General features: G+C 34.8%; 3 protein-coding genes and 1 pseudogene across 4 annotated transcripts; 2 read left to right on the forward strand and 2 right to left on the reverse strand.

Annotated features, from left to right (window-relative positions):
- Positions 1 to 1,332: 1,332 nt before the first annotated feature.
- On the reverse strand, positions 1,333 to 3,284 carry LOC104732042 (uncharacterized; annotated as a pseudogene). The gene is made up of 2 exons (XR_015573680.1): positions 3,003 to 3,284; positions 1,333 to 2,375 (listed from the first exon to the last, which is right to left on the reverse strand). The product of XR_015573680.1 is annotated as an uncharacterized LOC104732042 (transcript).
- Positions 3,285 to 7,017: 3,733 nt separating this feature from the next.
- On the reverse strand, positions 7,018 to 9,354 carry LOC104733609 (uncharacterized protein At4g15970-like). Its single transcript, XM_010453177.2, has 3 exons — positions 9,128 to 9,354; positions 8,119 to 8,493; positions 7,018 to 7,715 (listed from the first exon to the last, which is right to left on the reverse strand). Exons 1-3 carry the CDS (start codon positions 9,257 to 9,259, stop codon positions 7,224 to 7,226), a joined length of 999 nt encoding a protein of 332 aa, XP_010451479.1. The 5' UTR covers positions 9,260 to 9,354; the 3' UTR covers positions 7,018 to 7,223.
- A 1,375-nt stretch (positions 9,355 to 10,729) lies between these two features.
- Positions 10,730 to 12,866, forward strand: LOC104732043 (epoxide hydrolase 1-like). The gene is made up of 3 exons (XM_010451570.3): positions 10,730 to 11,730; positions 12,164 to 12,405; positions 12,486 to 12,866. Exons 1-3 carry the CDS (start codon positions 11,083 to 11,085, stop codon positions 12,733 to 12,735), a joined length of 1,140 nt encoding a protein of 379 aa, XP_010449872.2. The 5' UTR covers positions 10,730 to 11,082; the 3' UTR covers positions 12,736 to 12,866.
- Positions 12,867 to 12,940: 74 nt separating this feature from the next.
- Positions 12,941 to 14,842, forward strand: LOC104732044 (epoxide hydrolase 3). The gene is made up of 3 exons (XM_010451571.3): positions 12,941 to 13,580; positions 13,790 to 14,019; positions 14,443 to 14,842. The coding sequence occupies exons 1-3, from the start codon at positions 12,984 to 12,986 to the stop codon at positions 14,687 to 14,689; spliced, it is 1,074 nt and encodes a 357-aa protein (XP_010449873.2). The 5' UTR covers positions 12,941 to 12,983; the 3' UTR covers positions 14,690 to 14,842.
- Positions 14,843 to 20,177: the final 5,335 nt, after the last annotated feature.

Raw genomic sequence — 20,177 nt, forward strand, 5'->3', positions numbered from 1 at the left:
CTGTCCAGTTTTGTTATAAGTCGTTTTTGGTTGTGTGGCTTGTTGTAGGGCATTTCTGGGCTGTTTCAGACGTTAGGAGGGTCTCAACTGGTTGTATTGGTTGTTATAATCAGTTGTTAAGGTGAGTTCATGACCATGGCTTATCTAAGCCTGAGAATCCTTTGTTGTTCTTGCTTGATTGGTGGTGCTTTGTGGTGTGGTTCTTGCTTGATTGGTTGTGTTAGTGGTGTTGTTCTTGCTTGTGGTGGTTGTGTTATGGTTCTTATAGGTTCCTGAAGGTTTTGGGTGAGGTGGGAACGGATTGGAGATGATTGGAAACGGAGGTTCGTCGTTCGGATTCGTGCAGTTCGCGTCTGCGAAGGAAGTGTCGATCGACACCAGTTAGGTGTCGGTCGACACCATGTTTGGTCAGTGTCGATCGACACCTCTCTGGTGTCGGTCGACACCAAGTTGCTTGTTTCGTGATTTTTCCTGGTTTGTTTGTGTTTGGTTGTCATTTGTTAAGCATTGGAGATCTCAATTGCTTGTGTGTATAGCCCAGTAGATGGGAGGATTGCCTCACTAAGTATTTGTGATAATACTTACGCATCTCAATTGTTGTTTGTGGTGTGCAGGTTTGTGACGTGGAATCATGGCAATGAGGAGGAGGATGATCTAGGGTCTCGTTTGTGTGTTATTGGATTTGTTGTTTATGTTGTTGGAACCTGGGTTAGTGTTATGGTAGGTTGCCGGATAGAAAAATTATTGCTAATTGCCCGAAATGAGAAGCAAAAATATTCTGATAAAGACGTTCTTCAGTAATATCATCATGACCATAGAAAAAAGGGAAGCGGATCTATTCTATATCCGATAAGTACCAATACGCAATGGGGGTGAATCCTATTTGTAAGGATCTAAGGTTAGTGCGAATCAATAAGTTGGAACGTTCCATTTCTCAATCTTTCGGACGTGCTCCTACGGAACCAAGGTCGAAAAGATTGGGGGGCGGGGCCTCTTTTTTGATTTTTTAATAAAAAAGGGTGAATGGTTAGGAATGTTATTGTCTTGATGATGTTGTTGGTTTTGTATTATTGGTATGTTTCCGCTGTGCTTAATGTTATTGTTGGTTTATTGTTGAGTTGTGGTTTGGGTTGGTTAATTAAGTAGTATGGGATGGTTAATTATATATTGTTTTTAATTATTAAAAAAAAAGGGGGTCGGGTTGTTTCAATATACTTTTTAAAATAAGAAATATAATTTTACATGTTTTGTGTTTGAGGTGGAATAAAGTATCAATGATGAGTTCGCTGCAAATTCAATTCAGTTTAATCATTGGCAAGCTCAATCCTAAACTTATCCATAAACTTCTTTTTTAAGCCCCTTAAAGAACAATATATTTCTTTTTAAAAAAAGCATGGATGAGAATTGACAGCGAGAATCACAAACGTAACAAATTGGTCGAGTTATACGATTGTTAGAGATCACATAAATTCGTGATGAATCATCCTCATCTTTCGGTTTCATCCATATGAAATCTCCGAGTGTACATTTATATGAAAAGTGAGGCCACAATGTTCACATAAATAAAACCATTTCTCTGGATTTAGTTCTTCTTCGCATATCTCGCACCAATACCGCTCACTTGTTGTTTCTCCGTAACATAGAAACAGAAAATGATCTTTGTCGTTTTTGGGTTTGACCATTTTTGGCAAAATAGAACATTTAATATCTAAAAAAAATCCACAGTATTCACAACTTAATACCATAGTTGCCTTATCTCCACAACCATTACAAATTTTGTTCTTCTGTTGAGTATGTTATGTATAACAAATGAAACGGATGACTTTCATGAACAGAAGAATCTACAATAGAACCACATCGCACATCCAAAATAATATTACCATCATCACTTTCATAATGAAAACCTTGAAAAACGTATTGACAAGCATTGCAAACAAATATTCCCTCATTCCATTTAGGTATAGTGATTAGAGTAACCGACGTCTTGTAGAAAGAATCTACCTTTTTCTTTGGGAGAAAAGCACATTTTTTATGAAGGATGTAATCATCAATTTCATGCAACTGTAGAACGAGCTAAAAATATATGGGATATAAGTATGCTTTACACCACCTGCATTTATCATTTGTATCGTTTTCCTCATTGAGCTTTAAAGTATGATCTAAGTGACTGAAATGCGTTATAGTTCCTTCTTCGGTCGGCTCATATGATTTAACCTCTAAAATATTTTCTGGTATGCCTTCAAGTTCAGTTCCATCCCAAATCCTGAACCTTGTGGCACATCTTAAATGAATGGAAAGATTTGGATATTTCAAACAAGTAAAAGCCCCAAATGTCCATATCATCATTTTATGACACACTCCACATTTCCAATCTCCTACATCCAGAAAACTATTATAATATAAACGATGATCATGACGATTAATCTTTATAACGCGTGGCATATCAATACATTTTTTTTGGATCATGAAATTGCAAGGAAGACAAACATATGGATTTGGATTGTCATCTATTCCACAAGCACTACAAACAAAACTCCGTTGCGCCATAAGAGTGAGTGAATGCTCATGGCCCTTAGGATGGACAAGAGTGAAAGGTGGTGGATTCTTTGCACAATTGATATCCACGCTAAAATTGTAAATATAACAGTGATAAAACACATTATAAAGTTTATTTTCACACAAACAACAGTTTTCATTGGTGTAATTCGAAACATGTGTGAGACGTTTAAGGATATGTTTAGGATGACAAGAATAGATAATCTCTGGTGTTGATTCCGCACATACTTTGTGAAAGCTCAAATCACATAATTTACATGCATAAGGGAACCGATCATCAAGCCCACATAGATGAGAAGTAAATATAACCATCTTTGGAACAAGAGACAAACAATGTTCATGGGTCTTTAGATCCTCAATCGTTATTATAACTTCTTTTTTTGCACATATCAAATCGATGGAAAAATCACATATTGAACAATAGTAGTACAATTTTGGCAAGTTACCTCTACAAACCTTGCATTCTCCATATACATCTTCATTTTCAGCAACCGCCTTGATATGGAAAGAATGTTGGGGATGATAGCGGTTGTTAATCTCTAGATCAGAATTGGCACATTCTTTGTGAAAGAATACTCCAGAATGAAAGCAACGATAACCATCGCTATGGTAATCTTTACCAAGATTGCAACCATCACATTTTAACCCACGTGAGCGGATTAGTGTATACATTTTGTTGAGTATCTCCATTAACGAAAAATATTACTTTTACTTTTAGTATTGTCTAATTTTTTTATATTTTACAAAGTTCTATAAAAAAAATTTCCTGATACATGTATACCTATTTATAAAGAATATGACATCATTATTCTTTGTTATCATGAAGAGGATACTCAAAGAATAATATGCTTGTTCAATATAGATGATAAAGACTCTCCTCAACGAATAAATTGTTGTAACTTAACTACATGTATTGTAACCTAATAATCTAAGAATAAAAAAGAGAAGTACACCAAATTTTCTTAAGAATATTTATCTACCTAATTTATTCTTTGTTTAACTAAGCAGCATTCAAAATACAACATCATTTATTATATAAGTCCAAAATAGTTCCATAAGTCATAATATACTAAAATAAATGTTCTATAATTTATCATATCGATGAATATATTGATTGATAAAACTATAGATTTATAAAAACAGGCTTAGGGTTCAACTTCAAGGGTTTTTCCTGAATATCATTAAAGATCATAAAATTATTACTTTATATTTTTTAACGCTATGTTGACAAAACTTCTCATGGGGGTCTATAATATATCAAAGTGATACATTTTATTTATTTTATAACAGTTGCTGAAATCTGATAAATAATTATTGTATATAATCTGAGTCAAACTCATAATTCAAATTCTTGTAATATTAGTATGCTATTCAAATTTTTCATTTCTCTTTGAACGTTAACAAAAAAAAAAATTGAACAGTATTTTAACATATTTTAGAGTAAGAAATCAAGCTAAAACACACAAAAAAAATACACCAATAAATTTATTACTTTAAACAGAATTAGTGAGCTCAACTCAACAATAATACAACATCAGCCCTATTTAAAATAATAGTTAAAAAATAAAATAAATATAAATAATATTAAAGAAATAAAATAAAATGATATACTGTAAAATTAAATTTAAGTTTATATAGTTAAAATATAAAATAAGACGAAACTAATTAAAACAAATTCTATATTACATTAAATTAAGACAAAGTGTTAATTTAATTTATAAAAATATATATATTACACAAATAAAATATTAAGTAAGCTTAGACCGCTTTTTAGAACACTGATAGTGATTAGTGACTGTCAAATGAACAACGCAACAACCGGTTGTAGTGACTATCAAACGAACAAAACAAAATAACAAATCGCTGTATCATAATATCTTCGACCATTGACATAAAGACACATAGAAAGATGGCCCGTCATTAATTCCAAATCGAAAACTTGCAAGGAGAGATTTGAGCACATAATGCAATCTCCAAAGAGAATTCGTAGAGAGGTCAGTGATGGTCAGGTCACGTACTCCCTCCATTAGTAAATAATCAAAGTTTAAGAGAAAAATTCATTTTAAGAAATTATATTCTTTTTAATCTTTTATGAAATTTTATTAATGATTATCACTGTAAATTTCAAGAGAATTATTTGTTATTATCTGTTTGGAGTTATAGAAAATATTTAATCGCTTCTAGTTGGATATAAACTCGGGATCTTGAATATGGAGGAAATTATTGAGGTTTAGGGAGAGGGCTGCAGCGTTTATAAAATGTGAGGTTCATAATGGGCTGAATTCACACTTCTCGTTTAACGATTGGTTGGGTTTAGGCAATGTGATACAACTCACTGGAGCTAATGGTACGAGTCTTGTTGTGCAACAGTCTCTATGGCGGCCTCAGGTGGTGTGTGGCATATCAGTGCAACTCGATGTCGGAAATACCATCAAATAGTTGCTCCAGTCTCGGTGGAACTTGTCCCGTCAAGTATAAGAGTTCCGCTAATGTCATGCGGACTTCAAGGAACGGTTTTCTTCATCACATACTTGAAATCAACTGAAACACTCTCCTGGCACCGCCTTTTTTTTTAATTTCCTCAAGAGACACCGGCTGGCACCACACGTTCTCTCGTCTCGCATCATCTCACGTCAGCTCCGATGACTTTGTTTTATTTAGAATTGCCTTTCAAGTAACAGTCTACTACATTTGGAAATAAGGAAACTCAAGACGGCACAATCCAACAAGAGTACCTCACGGCCAACTCACCCGAACTGTTGAGAAGATGATCCACACAATGTATGTATACCCTCACAAGATCACCTCTCGATTCACCACATGGTCAGCCAGGGCACTCTCTTATGCGGGGAGAAAGGAACTAATCTCCACAGTCATATATGGTACGGTAAATTTTTGGGCCTCTGCTTTTATCCTGCCGAAAACCTGTTTAAAGCACATCGAGAGCCTCTGTGCAAGATTCCTCTGGTCCGGAGACATAACAAAACAACAAAACGCAAGGGTTGCTTGAAAGTCTATTTGCCTGCTAAAAGAAGAAGGTGGTTTGGGGTTCCACTGCTTCTCAATGTGGAATAAAACACTTTGTCTCAAGCTGATATGGCGGCTCTTCTCTGCTGATGACTCGCTGTGGGCCAATGGATTCGTAACAATAAAATCAAGGATGGGGTGTTTTGGCAAATTGATGAGAAAAAACAGAATTCTTGGATCTGGAAAACTCTCTTGTATCTTCGTCCTCTTGCAGCTCATTTCCTCAGAAACCAACTTGGGAATGGTGAGACAGTGAGTTTCTGGTACGACTGGTGGACCCCCTTTGGACCTCTTCTCTCCTTCTTGGGGCCTTCAGGACCATCCCAAACGGGGATCCCACTAAACAGTACAGTATCTATGGCGTGCTCTTCTTCAAACTGGTTAATACGGCCAGCAAGATCACCCCAAGCGGAACTTCTTCAAATTCACTTGACCACGAAAAAACCTCCAAAACCTTCCGATGGACCTGACTCTTTCATGTGGACCATCGAAGGAATGCAGGCAGGTACTTTCAATGTAAAACAAACATGGGAGATTCTTCGTCACAGACAAGAAGTTTTACCATGGACCCAAAATGTTTGGTACAAAGGAGCAATACCACGACATGCTTTTCTCTTTTGGCTCACTCATCTTGACAGACTACCAACTAGAACAAGACTGCTAACCTAGGGAATGCATGTGGAACCTACTTGCTGCATCTGTGCCCGGTTTCCTGAATCCCGAGACCACCTTTTCATCCACTGTGAGTATAGTGAAGACCTATGGAATGAAGCCACTAGGAGACTCGGCTACTCTCCTTTTGTGTTTCATACGTGGGATGCTTTCACTGCATGGCTGAACATCACCGACTCTGTATCCTCCAAGACTCTGAAAAGACTTGTAGCGTAGGCTGTAATTTACACCATTTGGTCGGAAAGAAACAATCGCCTTCACAACAAAGTCTCAACTCCACCCCAAGTGCAGTTCAAGATTCTGGACAGGCAAATAAGAGACGCAATCCTAGCAAAGGCTCATCGGAAGAATTTCAAGCACCTTTTACAGGATTGGCTTAGAAACCTCTAATGTATTATCCTGGTGTTTCACTTCTAGCTAGACCTCATTTTTTACTTTTTTTGAGTGAGGACTACCTACTGTATTTCATATTATAGATTCTACAATCCTTTTCATTAATGAAAATTCACAAATTTAAAAAAAAAAAAAAAAAAATTCTCAGGTCTAATCCGCCGCTGTTTCGAAGTTCAGAACTTCTTACAGCCACGACTTTGACAAATCTATGCTGGTATTTACATTTGGCTATCCTCTGTTACTTTTGTATATACCCTCTTTATTTCCTCACTTTGTATATACCCTCTTTTAATATGTTTTATTAGTATGTGCGAAAATCTTAACAATTAGATTAATTAGAATTAGAGGGAAAACTTAACATTGTAGATCTTAGAGAAATATAGAAAGCCTCATCAATTTATGAATGTACTATCAAAACAAGACGTTCTTATGTTATTCAGGGTTACAAAATTTACTATGATATGAATTTTTGATAGATAACATAATATTTCAATAGTTTTTCAATTATATTTTCCCCCATGTAATATTTCACTTTCCCCCATAATATTTCAATAGCTCTTTTTTTTCTTTTTCCATCACCACGGCTTCTTGCAATTCTCCGGGTCTCGCCATGTTATTTTTCTACCATCAACTGTCTTAGCTGCAGATAAATAATTCTCCCAATCCACAAGCACTCGTCTCAAATCTTTTATTTTATTCTCTAGTCCCACACAACAATTGGCATGCATTGTACAAACACTATCCAAATCCCGGCCTGGCTCACAAAATCCTCCGAAGTATTTCGTGTCGAGAAACCGCATTTTGAGTCCAGTTTTTGCAGTGTACCAACTGCTTTTTATTCTATTGAATACGTCTTGATCGTGTTTACCCGGATATCGCAACCTCGACGAGTACCAATAGTTGTAGAAATCAATGGTTCGTGGATTGGCTTGAACAAAATTGAAACCACCATTGACATAGTTGTAGATGTCGTTATGATCTCCATTAAAACGGTCACATGCGATTTGGAAATCTACATCTTTAGATAAACGAGGAAATGGATCTCGGAGCCACATTATATCTGTGTCCTACACACATTAACCATATGTTAATAAAAGATTATGATATATATAATCATCAGATTTGTCTTCATCTACCAACTAATTCATTTTTACCCAGCACCAAATTTTGACTAATTCCTATGGCCAATATAAGAGGCATGTATTATTGTCATTTACCATTTACTGTTCACAGTGACCAACCAATATTAAAATCTTGGCCCAAAGACTTAAATTCTACTCCCCTAACCGCAAGATGAATTTATCAAATAAACGGGGATACACGGGTGTACACTATAATCCTGCTCATTTAATTCAAAGCCGATATCTTATAATTATGTCACACTTAAAGCAACAAACATGCAAATGTTGACAAACCAAATTCAACAATATGTTAACGATGACGCACACAAGTAGGGAAAGAGATAGGTACCGTGAAGATAAAGTTATACCCGAGCTTTAGCAACGTACCCAAAAACTCAATACGACGCCACATCATCTTGAGATAGTCCGGGGTCATGAATACCTTATCGCCAGCGAAATCGATTCCGGCGGTTTTCATGAGATAACAGCGACGGGGATGGACCTCCAAGCACCGAGAATAGGCCTCCATGTCGAGACAAGCCACCACAAGGTGTCGGAGTAATGGCTTAGTCCCTTTACCGACACGAAAACTGTCGAGAAACAAATCAAATGTCGAGTTCGGCTCAGACCAAGCCCGGTTTAAGGTGGTTATGATTACCGTCTTATCCTCCGTTGCTGCTTCCGTCAGGATTTTCCCTAATTCCTTCACATCTTCTTGATGATGCTGTCCAACAATTATGAAAAAATAATATCAAGAACTGATCGATGTATGAAAAGTAATAGCTAAAATCGGTCTATGGTCCATTAATAAAATGTTTTGTGAAAGGAAGAGTACTAGCTAAAAGACCTATTAATAAAAAAATAATAAAAAATTGAACATAGTACTAAACTAATGTTAAGTTTTTAGAATGTTTTATCGTCTATGGAAATAATAATAAAATAAAATAAAATTAATGTACCTTAATGGGATGTTAAAAATAAAATATAAACATTTTGGTTCTATACCTTAGGGATATTGACAACTATAATTTTTTACTCATTTATAAAATCATGTGACTTGTAAATTCTACCTAGTTGGCCAAAATTATATAAGTGCATATGGCATCTGTTACAATTAATTAGACCATATCATATATCAAAATTTCTGTTATATACTTTTAATAATAAATATAAATATGGAAGAAAATCTCAAACTTTTATATTCCAAAATGTCCATGAAAGAGATTAAAAAAAAAGAAGGTAAAGTTGAAAAAAAGAGAATTTGATTTCTAAGAAAAATAACGTTAAAAACTTACGTAAGACTACAAAGAACGGAATGTACACATACATATGCATGCACAGATGAATAGAATACTAACGATATCGGAGAAGTGGAAAAACTTTTGTAGTGGATAAACACCAATTTGGTAGATCACAAAACTCAAGTATCCGCCAACGACCAGGAAAACACCGACCATCACTAGATCCCTCCGTCGTAACAGTTTCCCCATCTTCCACGACGACGACGTAGCCTTTGACGCTACTCAGTGGTCGTTTTGAATGGCTCATGAATTGAATCTTAAGTCAATATATTTATAGGTACACTGCATATAGAGTATATGGAAGAAAATATTAAACAAAATAGATAAGTATAACTATATAAGAAAGGTAAAATATGGGGAAATAGAGAAACTAATCTTTTTGAATCTGAAAGTCAATATATTTATATGTAAATATGTGTATGAAAAAATAATGGACTAGAAAAAACCAGAAAATAAAAAAATGAAGATAACTATTATAGTTAACTATATTTTACATTCCCCTATATTTAAAATGAAGATAATTATTATACTTATATGTAAATCGTGTAAGAAAGGTAAAACATAGGGAAATGAGACAAGTGTTAAGATTCTGAGAGCTTGTGTGGAAGAAAATAAATACTCTCCCTGTATCATAATAGATGATTTTCTATAATTTTTTTTGTATCACAAACATTGATTTTCTGTACATTTTTATTAATTAATACTAAATTTTTAAGAATTATTGATTAAGCATTTTAAGTTTTGATGAATTTAGTTAATAGTTATAAAAATATATTATTATAAATAAAATAAAATGCATTTGTAGCTAAACATTAAATGTTTTTTTTTATATCTTTTGTAAAACTTTTAGAAAATCATCTATGATGATATAGAGAGGGGGGTATGTGGTAATAAATAAAATAATGTAGTATATAGATATATGTGATTAAGATATATAGTAACGATTAACTTCTATGAAAAGACAGGTTGTGACGAAAAATGAAGGAAAAACTTTGGTAGATATTATATAATCAATTAACAAATCCAAATTGCCTAGGTCTATTATGTATCATCAATCTTCATAGCTCGGGCACTTGTCGATATATCATTTTGGGAGTTGGCCAATCGCGCATCGGCTTCAAGCTCCCTGATGTATTGTGTAGATCGAGCTGCTCCCGTGCACGTTGGCTTGGAGGTTAATTTTCTATTTTCAAGATCGTAACCTATTGCTTTTGACTAGTACATATGTCGTTTCCTCTTCTTCAGCTCGAATGTGTTTTTTTTTTTGTTTTTTTTAAGGCTTTGGACTCTTGTCACTCTTCGATCAGTATAAATCAATTTGCTTGGTTGACGTTTGTGATTTGGTTCACCAAACCATCTAGCAATATATACCTACAGTAAATTTAGATACGTATCCTCCTTGATCACACATTGTTTATTTATCCACTCTAAGAATTTGGGTTTTCTTTTCAAAAGAAACAAAAGATAAAGGAGGAAAAGAAACAGAAGTACTTTATAATAGTTTAATTTTAAGATTCCAAAGCGTTGATGTTGCATACACATGCCAGATTCGAAATTGGTAAAGTCATAAAAATAAATAAACTGGTTTAATCTTTGAAAATCTTTTTTTACCCAATATATTTTATTGAAAGATTGATGAGATCGACCGAAATCAAAATCGAGATAAAATCATCAAAGTTATGGAAGAGTATGAATATATGATTATGAAAATATCAAAAAAGATCTCTGTTAACTTGTGAAGTATACCATATTTTTAGATGCATAAGTTATATACAAGAGAATGTAACTTAATACTTTATTTTCATGAGAATCAATAATAGTTTTTCTTAAACACTTTTGTATTGTTTACTCACATCAGATTTCTTTCTTCTTTATGTAATGTATTCATTGTGAGTTGTGTGATTGGCTTTCTACAACACACATTTGATTCGACCATTGTTCTCTCTATCTCTTAACAACCGGAATTTTTTTCAAACGACGTCGTCTCATAGCCCAAACACCTCAAACCACACATGTTCGTGTGTCGATATCTCTCACTTTCCCGATTCCAAAACCATCTTCCTCTAAGAATCCGTCGTTTTCTCGGGAAAAACCCAAATCCAATGACCCATTTCTCCACATTTTCCGAGAATCAAACAAAGCCACATGAGAAGATGTCCAACCTCTACGGCGTAGAACACAAAACCCTAAAAGTAAACGGCATAAACATGCACGTGGCGGAGAAACCCGCATCCGGATCCGGAACCGGATCAGGAGAAGATCCGATCATTCTCTTTATCCACGGATTCCCGGAGCTTTGGTACACGTGGCGACACCAGATGGCTGCGCTTTCTTCCTTGGGATACCGTACCATCGCGCCGGATCTTAGAGGGTACGGAGACACAGACGCACCGGAGAAAGTTGAGGATTACACTTACTTAAACGTGGTTGGAGACTTGGTTGCACTGATCAACGCCGTGACCGATGGAGACAAGGCGGTTTTCGTGGTTGGCCATGACTGGGGAGCGATGCTAGCGTGGCAGTTGTGTCAGTATCGACCGGACAAAGTGAAGGCTCTAGTCAATATGAGCGTACTTTTCTCTCCGAGGAACTCTGAACGAGTTCCGGTTCCGACGTTGAGACATATCTTCGGTGATGATTATTACATATGCAGATTTCAGGTATTGATTTTGTTGCCCTAATCTTGAAATTTTAGCGACCGTATCAAACCAAATCGATCAAATAAACCAAATCAAAGTTCATAAGGCCATGAATGGTTGTTTTTAAAATAACTTGATTATATATAGTTTTTAGTTTTTAGATATTAGCTTTTTGTTAATGAAGAAAAAATATCACTATAAGAATTTGTTTTGGAAACGTGAAAAAAGCCAAAAACCTCAAATAAAAAGTGTCTTTCAAAAACAAAAACCAAAAGCCATTACAAGTTAAAGATTTTTGAGAGTCTATAGTTTCCTAGTTACTTAGATCAGGTTACCTTTGAGTTTTGTAAGTTTCTTTCCAACCATTTGTGTAAATTCCTAAATGACATGTGATTTTAATACATAGAGATAGAGTACTAGTTATGACTTATGAGTGATTTAATTTGTAATCAAGAAACCTGGAGAGATAGAAGCAGAGTTCATGAAGTTGGGAACAGAGAAGGTGTTGAAAGAGTTCCTCACCTACAAAACGCCTGGACCGCTCCATCTCCCCAAAGGCAAATGTTTCGAACGCTCAGAAAACGATGCGTGTGCGTTACCACCGTGGTTAACACAAGAAGACCTCGACTATTACGTCACCAAGTACGACAAGAAAGGCTTCACCGGACCCATTAACTACTACCGCAACATTGACCGGTACGTTAATCACTCCGGTTCAATAGTACTTACAGAATTTTCAATTTTAACCTATCGTTTCATCTTTAAAAAAAAAACAGAAATTGGGAGCTGACTGCACCATGGACCGGTGCTAAGATCCATGTACCGGTGAAGTTCATAGTAGGAGATCAGGATTTAACGTACAATTTTCCGGGAGCTAAGGAATACATTAACGGTGGCTGTTTCAAGAGAGAAGTACCGTTGCTAGACGAAACCGTCGTGCTCAAAGGATTGGGTCATTTCCTCCATGAAGAAGACCCTGACGTGATCAACCAACACATTCATAGCTTCTTTCACAAGTTCCTCTAAATTCACAAATCACAACTAAGTATCCACGCAATAAAATCGTTATTTAAAAAAAATAATAAACCAACTATAAACAATAGTGTGCTTTACCACTACATATTATCCATTAAGAAATTGTTTTCCCTTGCAGCTAATACCAATTCGAAAATATTTTGTTCTATCGATACCGGAGAAAAAACCGAATTAAACCGTGTTAATAACCGGATTAAAACCGGATTTAACCTTGACCAAGTTTGATCGAACCGGTTCATATGAACATTTTCCCCCAAATTTGGGATTTGGATCACTCTTCTTCGTCTTCTTCATCTTCTTCTTCACTACGAATACGAATGGATCTTCTTACGTTTGATCATAGTTTTGTGAAGGTCAATGGAATCACTATGCACGTCGCCGAGAAAATTCCCTCCGTATCCGTGAACGGAGCTTTCGACGGAGTTATCAATCGTCCTCCGGTGATACTTTTCCTCCACGGGTTCCCAGAACTATGGTACACGTGGCGGCATCAGATGGTGGCACTGTCGTCGTTAGGTTACCGGACCATAGCGCCGGACTTACGGGGTTACGGAGACACCGATGCGCCGGAGAGAGTGGACGCGTACACAAGTTTCCACGTGGTCGGAGATCTGATTGGATTGATCGACGCAGTGGTGGGAGATGGTGAGAAAGTGTTCGTGGTGGGACACGATTGGGGAGCAATAATCGCTTGGCATCTCTGTCTTCTTCGACCTGATAGGGTTAAAGCTCTGGTTAACATGAGCGTGGTGTTTGATCCTTGGAATCCTAAGAGGAAACCAATCTCCATGTTTAGATCTTTCTATGGAGATGACTACTACATCTGCAGATTTCAGGTTCTTGAATCTTCAATTTGATTCTCATTGAATCTTTTGGTTTGAACATTTCAAATGTGTTTAGAGTTTGTTAGTATAAGAGATTGGAACATGAGCTTAGCAGTAAGAGAGTTATGATGAACGATTGGAAGTTTTCATTAAGTGTAGTGTAGGTGAATGAATAGACCATTAGGAGGACTGTCTCTAACTGGGTTTATTATATGTTGTAGGAATGTGGGGAAATAGAGGCGGAGTTTGCTAAACTTGGCACGGAAAGAGCTCTGTTAGAGTTCTTAACATATCGTAGTCCTGGCCCTATTCTCTTACCTAAAGGGAAACGCTATGATGATCCTGTTTCATTACCCTCTTGGCTAACTGATTGTGATGTCAAGTACTATGTGTCCAAGTATGAGAAGAATGGCTTCACTGGACCAGTAAACTACTATCGTAATATGGACCGGTATATTCTCTCGAATCGCTCTTATGAAACTTGCTTGAATTCATTCAGGACATAGATGCACTCGCATATATATCTTTGAGCGGTAGTGTTATTCTTGATTCATTAGCCCTGCCCTTTGAAGTGGAGTCCTTTAGTCTTTAAGTTACCACTGAAACTGTTCTGTATTATTCAGAAGTAAGTGATCCGTTTTGATCAAAGGGTACCTATTGTGATTGTTAACCTTTCTTATAAAGGTCAGCATCATCGAGTGGCCTCTCTATAATTGTGTGTTTATATAAGTTGGTGACTCTGAACTTTGATTCAGATTTTGCATCCGTGTAATCATACTTTCTTACATGAAACTCCGATCAAGATCTCTTAATTTTCCTGCAAGATTATTGTATGTTAGTGTCACATTTTTTTCTTTCTTTTTGCTCATTACAGAACATGGGAGCTGATGGGGTCACTATCAAAAGCTCAAGTGAAAGTTCCGGTTAAGTTCGTAATCGGGGACCAAGATTTGACCTATCACATTCCGGGCACCAAGAAGTACATCCACGATGGCCGGTTTAAGAGCCACGTACCGTTGTTGGACGAAGTTGTGGTAATTGAAGGCGTTGGTCATTTTCTCCATGAGGAAAGGCCTGACGAGATAAGCAAACACATCCACGACTATTTTGGAAGTTTTTAGACCCAAATTGTATATGGAAGAAATTGCAATAGTAAATTCTAGTCACATAATCACTGTTATATAGTATCATTATTGTTGGAAAGAACAAATTAACATGCTACACCATATCACAAAGATAAAAACACTCTTATAATAAGATCTATTTTGAAGAAACTAAAACCGAGAAAAGAAATAAATTTTCGTAAGAAGCTAAACTGTATGTATCTTGTTTTGCAACGTTTTTCAAATATATATAAAACATGGGTTGTCAAAGTAATTGAATAACATGATTCAGTAATATTATAATAACATCTTTATGCGTTAAAGAATGTATATTTATCATGAATCATTAGAAATCATGAATTCAATAACTATTAATTTCTTGAGTTATTTTAAAAAATGTCATGAACAGTACTTTTTCTTTTAAAATCGCCACATTAATTTCTTCTTTTTCTAAATCTCACAACATCAATGTAAAATGACGAAAATACATTTTCTCTATGGCACACCATTTGAGAAGTTATCCGAATACATAGATTATTGTTAACTTAAAAAACCTAAAAAAATTTGCAAACTATATTATTGTTTGTTTATTGTGTTTGCAAACACAATAATTCTTAAAGTTGAAATGAAATTCCTAACTTAAAAATACCTCACTGTTACACTACCAAAGTGATTTCCGTTTGTACACCTAATTCCCTAAGATTTGGTTTTATTTGATGATGCAACAATATAAAAAGACTTATATTAGAAATTAAATTATTTTTAAGTAATCATTTGTCATACATAATGATGACTTATAGCTTTGTACAGATTTTGGTCGTTTATAAGTGTTAGTGGATGAGTTTTTTTGTCCAGAAATATGTTTATATTCTCATCTAACTAGTTTATTTTGCTTAATCTCATATATTTATCATACACGTATGAGAACTTTGATTTTTTTTTCTTTGTAAACAAGCGTATAAGTGACAACCAATTCACATAAAATTATAACAAATTTTATTGGGAAATAGATAAACTTGAGTGATAATGATGATGTTAAATCACACATATAAAACACTTAAAAATTTACATATAAAGAAATATTTTAATATAATTAAATATATAAAAATTGTGTTAATGTATTTCGATGTTCTCACATATAAGATGTTTGATATGTAATTTTATTTTGTTGCTACATATAGCATATTCTCATTTTAATATGTAATTTTTGTATTTAGATAGTATGAATGAATTGAATTAATGTTCTCATATTAGTATATATATCTTCAATTTAATAAATATATAATGAACTGATTTAATTTTCTCATATTTTTCCCCTTTTTAATCATTGTTCTAAGTAAACTTAAATTGAATCAATTTAAAGATACATAAAATACTTACATATTGTTTAAAATAAAAAAATTGTAATAAACTAATTTTAAAATATAGAATATGTTCTAATATATGGTAAAATCACATAATATTTAATAGCATATATGTTGTATTAAAGACACGACTCAAATGCGATTCATAACGATATCTAATTCTATCCACATAATTTTTCACTTGTTTTGAAGATCTTTGATCAATAGAAGAACTCAGATGATCATGGTAAATACAGTTAAGAAAGACCTAGTCACAAATCATATATTACAGATATTAAATTCAAAAGAAAGAAACAAATACCTTATTTTTCATAACTTAGTCCATCAATAAAATGTGTTAATCTCAAATATTTACCAGAAATTAATGTATGCAACATATGTGCATAACCTTAGCAATGTCTTATCTTCAAATATATCATTTTCATACATCATGATGACTTATTATTTTATCCATATTTGGGAGAAAGACCTAGACATGTGTAGCAAAATATCATTTTCATCATGATGACTTATTATTTTATCCATATTTGGGAGAAAGACCTACACTGTATATATCATTTTCATACATCATGATGACTTATTATTTTATCCATATTTTGCTACACTGTATGTATCTTGTTTTGCAACGTTTTTCAAATATATATAAAACATGGGTTGTCAAACTTGTTAGATGAGAATATTAACACATTTCTACACTATATGCGATTTTTTTTGTTTTTGTCTAGAAATGTGTTAATATTCTCATCTAACAAGTTTATTTTGCTAAATCGCATATAGTTATCATACACATTTGAGATTTTCTTTTTCTTTTATTTGTAAACAAACATAAAAGTAACAACTAATTCACATGAATTCTTACAGATTTCATCGCAAAATAAATTAATGAAGATATTTTTTTTTGGTTTTTTTTTTGCATCTTTTACCAAATTATTCTTTTTTTTTATAAACTCTTTTGGTTTAGGTTCCGATGTTTGTATGACAGAATTTTGCATTCAAGTGGGTAGGAAGGATCCATACCGCAATCAATTGCTAGACTCATAAAATTGACAGAATTGATGTGTTTATATTCATAATCATTTTTGGATATTTTCTAGGCGTATCAGTGATATAATGGGACCTAAATCTCAATATCCATCAGTTAAGAATATCTCAAAAATGAGAATATTGTGATTGTTCAAGTAGACTTTATTATGTCTTACAAGACAACGGGAAAATTAGAAATAAATTTGAAGCTAAAACTTACCAAACTGGTTTGACAAAAAAAAAAAAAAACTTACCAGACTGATACTACGTTATGATCATATTCAAACAAATACATTCTCTTCTTCTTTTTTCTTTGATCATACATAATTCTCTAAGAATTGGTTTTGTCTCTGAATGTAAATATATAAAGTGACTTTATGTTTGAAACTATATTAAAAGATGACATGTTTCTAATTTAGTAGAGCATATAATTTTTACATTTTCCAGGGCTGGATCCTAATTGTTTTTAGGGAAAATTATAAATAAAGGATTTTTTTTTTTAAATTTGGCCATCTACACTTTTTTTTGAAAAGTTTGATTATATAAGGTTTTGGATATAAAAATAGCCAATTATAACTTTAGTTATATTTTCAGATAAAATTTGTTGTTTTTTTATCTCCTGAAATTTTAAAATCAGTAAAAATCGAAATAAGGAAAATTGAGAAAATAAGTCTAGTGAGCCTAATTTTTCGTAATGGATCTTGAGAAAATAATGAAATTGTGACTTTGTCTCGACAAATTAAGAAAACAAAAGGGATCGAGAAATTGAGAAAACAAAAGGGATCGAGAAATTGAATCTTCCAACTGTAGAATATGAATTGTTCTACAGTTTGTACATGTAAAGAGATCGAGAAATTTTAAACTGAAGTTTAGACGGAAACATGCATCAGTTATATTCATCTTGTTTTCCACGTTTTCACCTAAAGAAAAAAACAGAGTTGATGATTAATATAATAGATGAATGGCAGTGAATTGTGATGAAGTAAAAACGCAAAGCGTTATGTATATATACTTACATTCATGCACACCAAAGAGGGAAAAGAAAATTACGCAGACTAGAGCTAACCGTAATAATAATGACATTTGTGAACGATTTTTTTCTCCCTATACATATATATATATATCGTCTCATATGGTAATCTCGTTATGAAAAAATGTAACATATGCATTTAGAGAGAGAAAATTTTGAAAAAGTTGAATTCATGGAGAGTTTGATACTTTTCAATATTTGGAGAGAAAAGAGAAAAGAAAAAAGAAGTATACGTTATTCGACATTTAAAAACGAACATATGCATATAGAATTCAAAATAATAAAGGAAGAATATAAGCCGGTGAAAACTTTTGGCGGCTTAAGATCTATGGGATAGTTTGATACTTTCCAATAATTAGGGAAAAAAAATGGAAGTTTATGAATTGAAATGTAAGTGAACATATATATTTAGAAAGAAAAAAGAAAGGAAGCTTCTTTCGCCCCGACTTTCTCAAAATCAAATACGATACATATATATATTGTTGTTCTAGTCACATAATCAGGGGTTATATATGAACGGATTTAGAAAACAGAGGACTTTGTTGAATGATTTGTATCTTCCTTGATTATTACTTTAGGGTTTTACAGCCTTTATATACAAGAGGTAAGATGATTCTAGAATCCTATCAAAAGCAAAACTTATCACTATAGACAGCTGTATCAGGGTGAGTCATCAGAAGAAGATTCCAGAAGCTCAAATCTGTTTGGGTGAGAGAAGACGACAGCCTCCTCCGTACCGGCTCTGCTACTCTGTTTTGTCCGTTGAGACTTTGTCTTATTATCGATCAAATTTTGATGCTGTTGGACCGGGTTGTGTTCTTGTTGGGCTTGGGCCTCTTTATCTTCTACACTCTCCCTCAAACTTGGCGTGGAAGGGACTGAAGGAGCAGACACACCAAGTTTGCCTCGAAGAGCAAGAAAGGGCGGTCGTGGGAGTGGTTTCGTGAAGATATCTGCAAGCTGTAAAGTTGCAGGAATATGATGTGTTTCTATCAACCCCAGACCAACTCGTTCTCTTATGTAGTGGAAATCTTTGTCGAAATGTTTTGTCCGGTTGTGCAGAGCAGGATTGGCGGATAGATAGACTGCAGACAGGTTATCACAGAAGACACGAGTTGGATGATATTGCTTGATCCCGAGGTCTCGCAGTAGAGAAGAGATCCAGGTGAGTTCTCGAGCAACGATCGAGAGAGCTCTATATTCTGACTCTGTAGAGGAGTTGGAGACCGTTGTTTGACGTTTTGCAGACCAAGATACTAAGGTGGAGCCAAGCAAAATGCAAAAACCTGTTGTGGACCGTCTGGTGTCTTTGCAACCAGCATAGTCGCTATCACAAAATGCGGAGAGGGACTGGTTGTTGTGCTTCCTGATTGGCATGCCGAGGTCTAGAGTTCCTTTGACATACCTGAGGATTCTCTTTAGTAATGAGAAATCAGAGTTGGTTGGAGCATGCATCCTCTGGCAAATAAAGTTGACAGCGTACTGGAGATCTGGTCTTGTTATCGTTAAGTATTGGAGCTTCCCTGCGAGACTTCGAAAATATGTAGGTTCAGAGAATGGTGTAGTGTCCGGTTTATCCAGGTGTTGTGGCAGAGGCGTAGGCATAGGGTTGCAGTTTGTCATTCCAGCTTGGTGAAGAATATCAGCAGCATAACCCTTTTGATGCAAGAACAGACCATCATTACATGTCTCAATCTCTATTCCAAGGAAGTAATTTTGGAGGACCAAGATCTTTCATGGAGAACCTGTTGTTTAGAGCACTGAGCAGTTGTTCAAGCAGAGTTGTGTCACTGCCAGTAAGGAGTATGTCATCGACATACAGTAGTAGAACTAGTATCTTGTCACCTTGTTTGCAGACGACCAGAGACGGATCAAACATACTGCACTCGAAGCCAAAGTCGATCAAAAAGTTACTAAAGGTATCGAACCAGGCCCTGGGAGCCTGTTTAAGGCCATAGAGGGCTTTGCTAAGTCGACAGACGTGATCTGGCTTTTCTGGATCAACGAAACCCGTAGGTTGAAACATGAATACCGGCTCTTGTAGTTCTCCGTGTAAAAAGGCATTGGATACGTCCAGTTGCTTGATTGG

The sequence above is a fragment of the Camelina sativa genome, chromosome 12, assembly GCF_030686135.1.
Source record: "Camelina sativa cultivar CO46 ecotype springtype chromosome 12, ASM3068613v1".
NCBI lineage: Eukaryota > Viridiplantae > Streptophyta > Magnoliopsida > Brassicales > Brassicaceae > Camelina > Camelina sativa.

Coding starts and splice junctions, on each gene's coding strand:
- LOC104733609 (XM_010453177.2), bottom strand. CDS start 9,259: ATGGGGAAACTGTTACGACGGAGGGATCTAGTGATGGTCGGTGTTTTC. Junction 8,494..9,127: donor TTTTCCACTTCTCCGATATC/GTTAGTATTCTA, acceptor ATTGTTGGACAG/CATCATCAAGAAGATGTGAA. Junction 7,716..8,118: donor GGTATAACTTTATCTTCACG/GTACCTATCTCT, acceptor TAATGTGTGTAG/GACACAGATATAATGTGGCT.
- LOC104732044 (XM_010451571.3), top strand. CDS start 12,984: ATGAACATTTTCCCCCAAATTTGGGATTTGGATCACTCTTCTTCGTCT. Junction 13,581..13,789: donor ACTACATCTGCAGATTTCAG/GTTCTTGAATCT, acceptor TATATGTTGTAG/GAATGTGGGGAAATAGAGGC. Junction 14,020..14,442: donor TACTATCGTAATATGGACCG/GTATATTCTCTC, acceptor TGCTCATTACAG/AACATGGGAGCTGATGGGGT.
- LOC104732043 (XM_010451570.3), top strand. CDS start 11,083: ATGTTCGTGTGTCGATATCTCTCACTTTCCCGATTCCAAAACCATCTT. Junction 11,731..12,163: donor ATTACATATGCAGATTTCAG/GTATTGATTTTG, acceptor TTTGTAATCAAG/AAACCTGGAGAGATAGAAGC. Junction 12,406..12,485: donor TACTACCGCAACATTGACCG/GTACGTTAATCA, acceptor AAAAAAAAACAG/AAATTGGGAGCTGACTGCAC.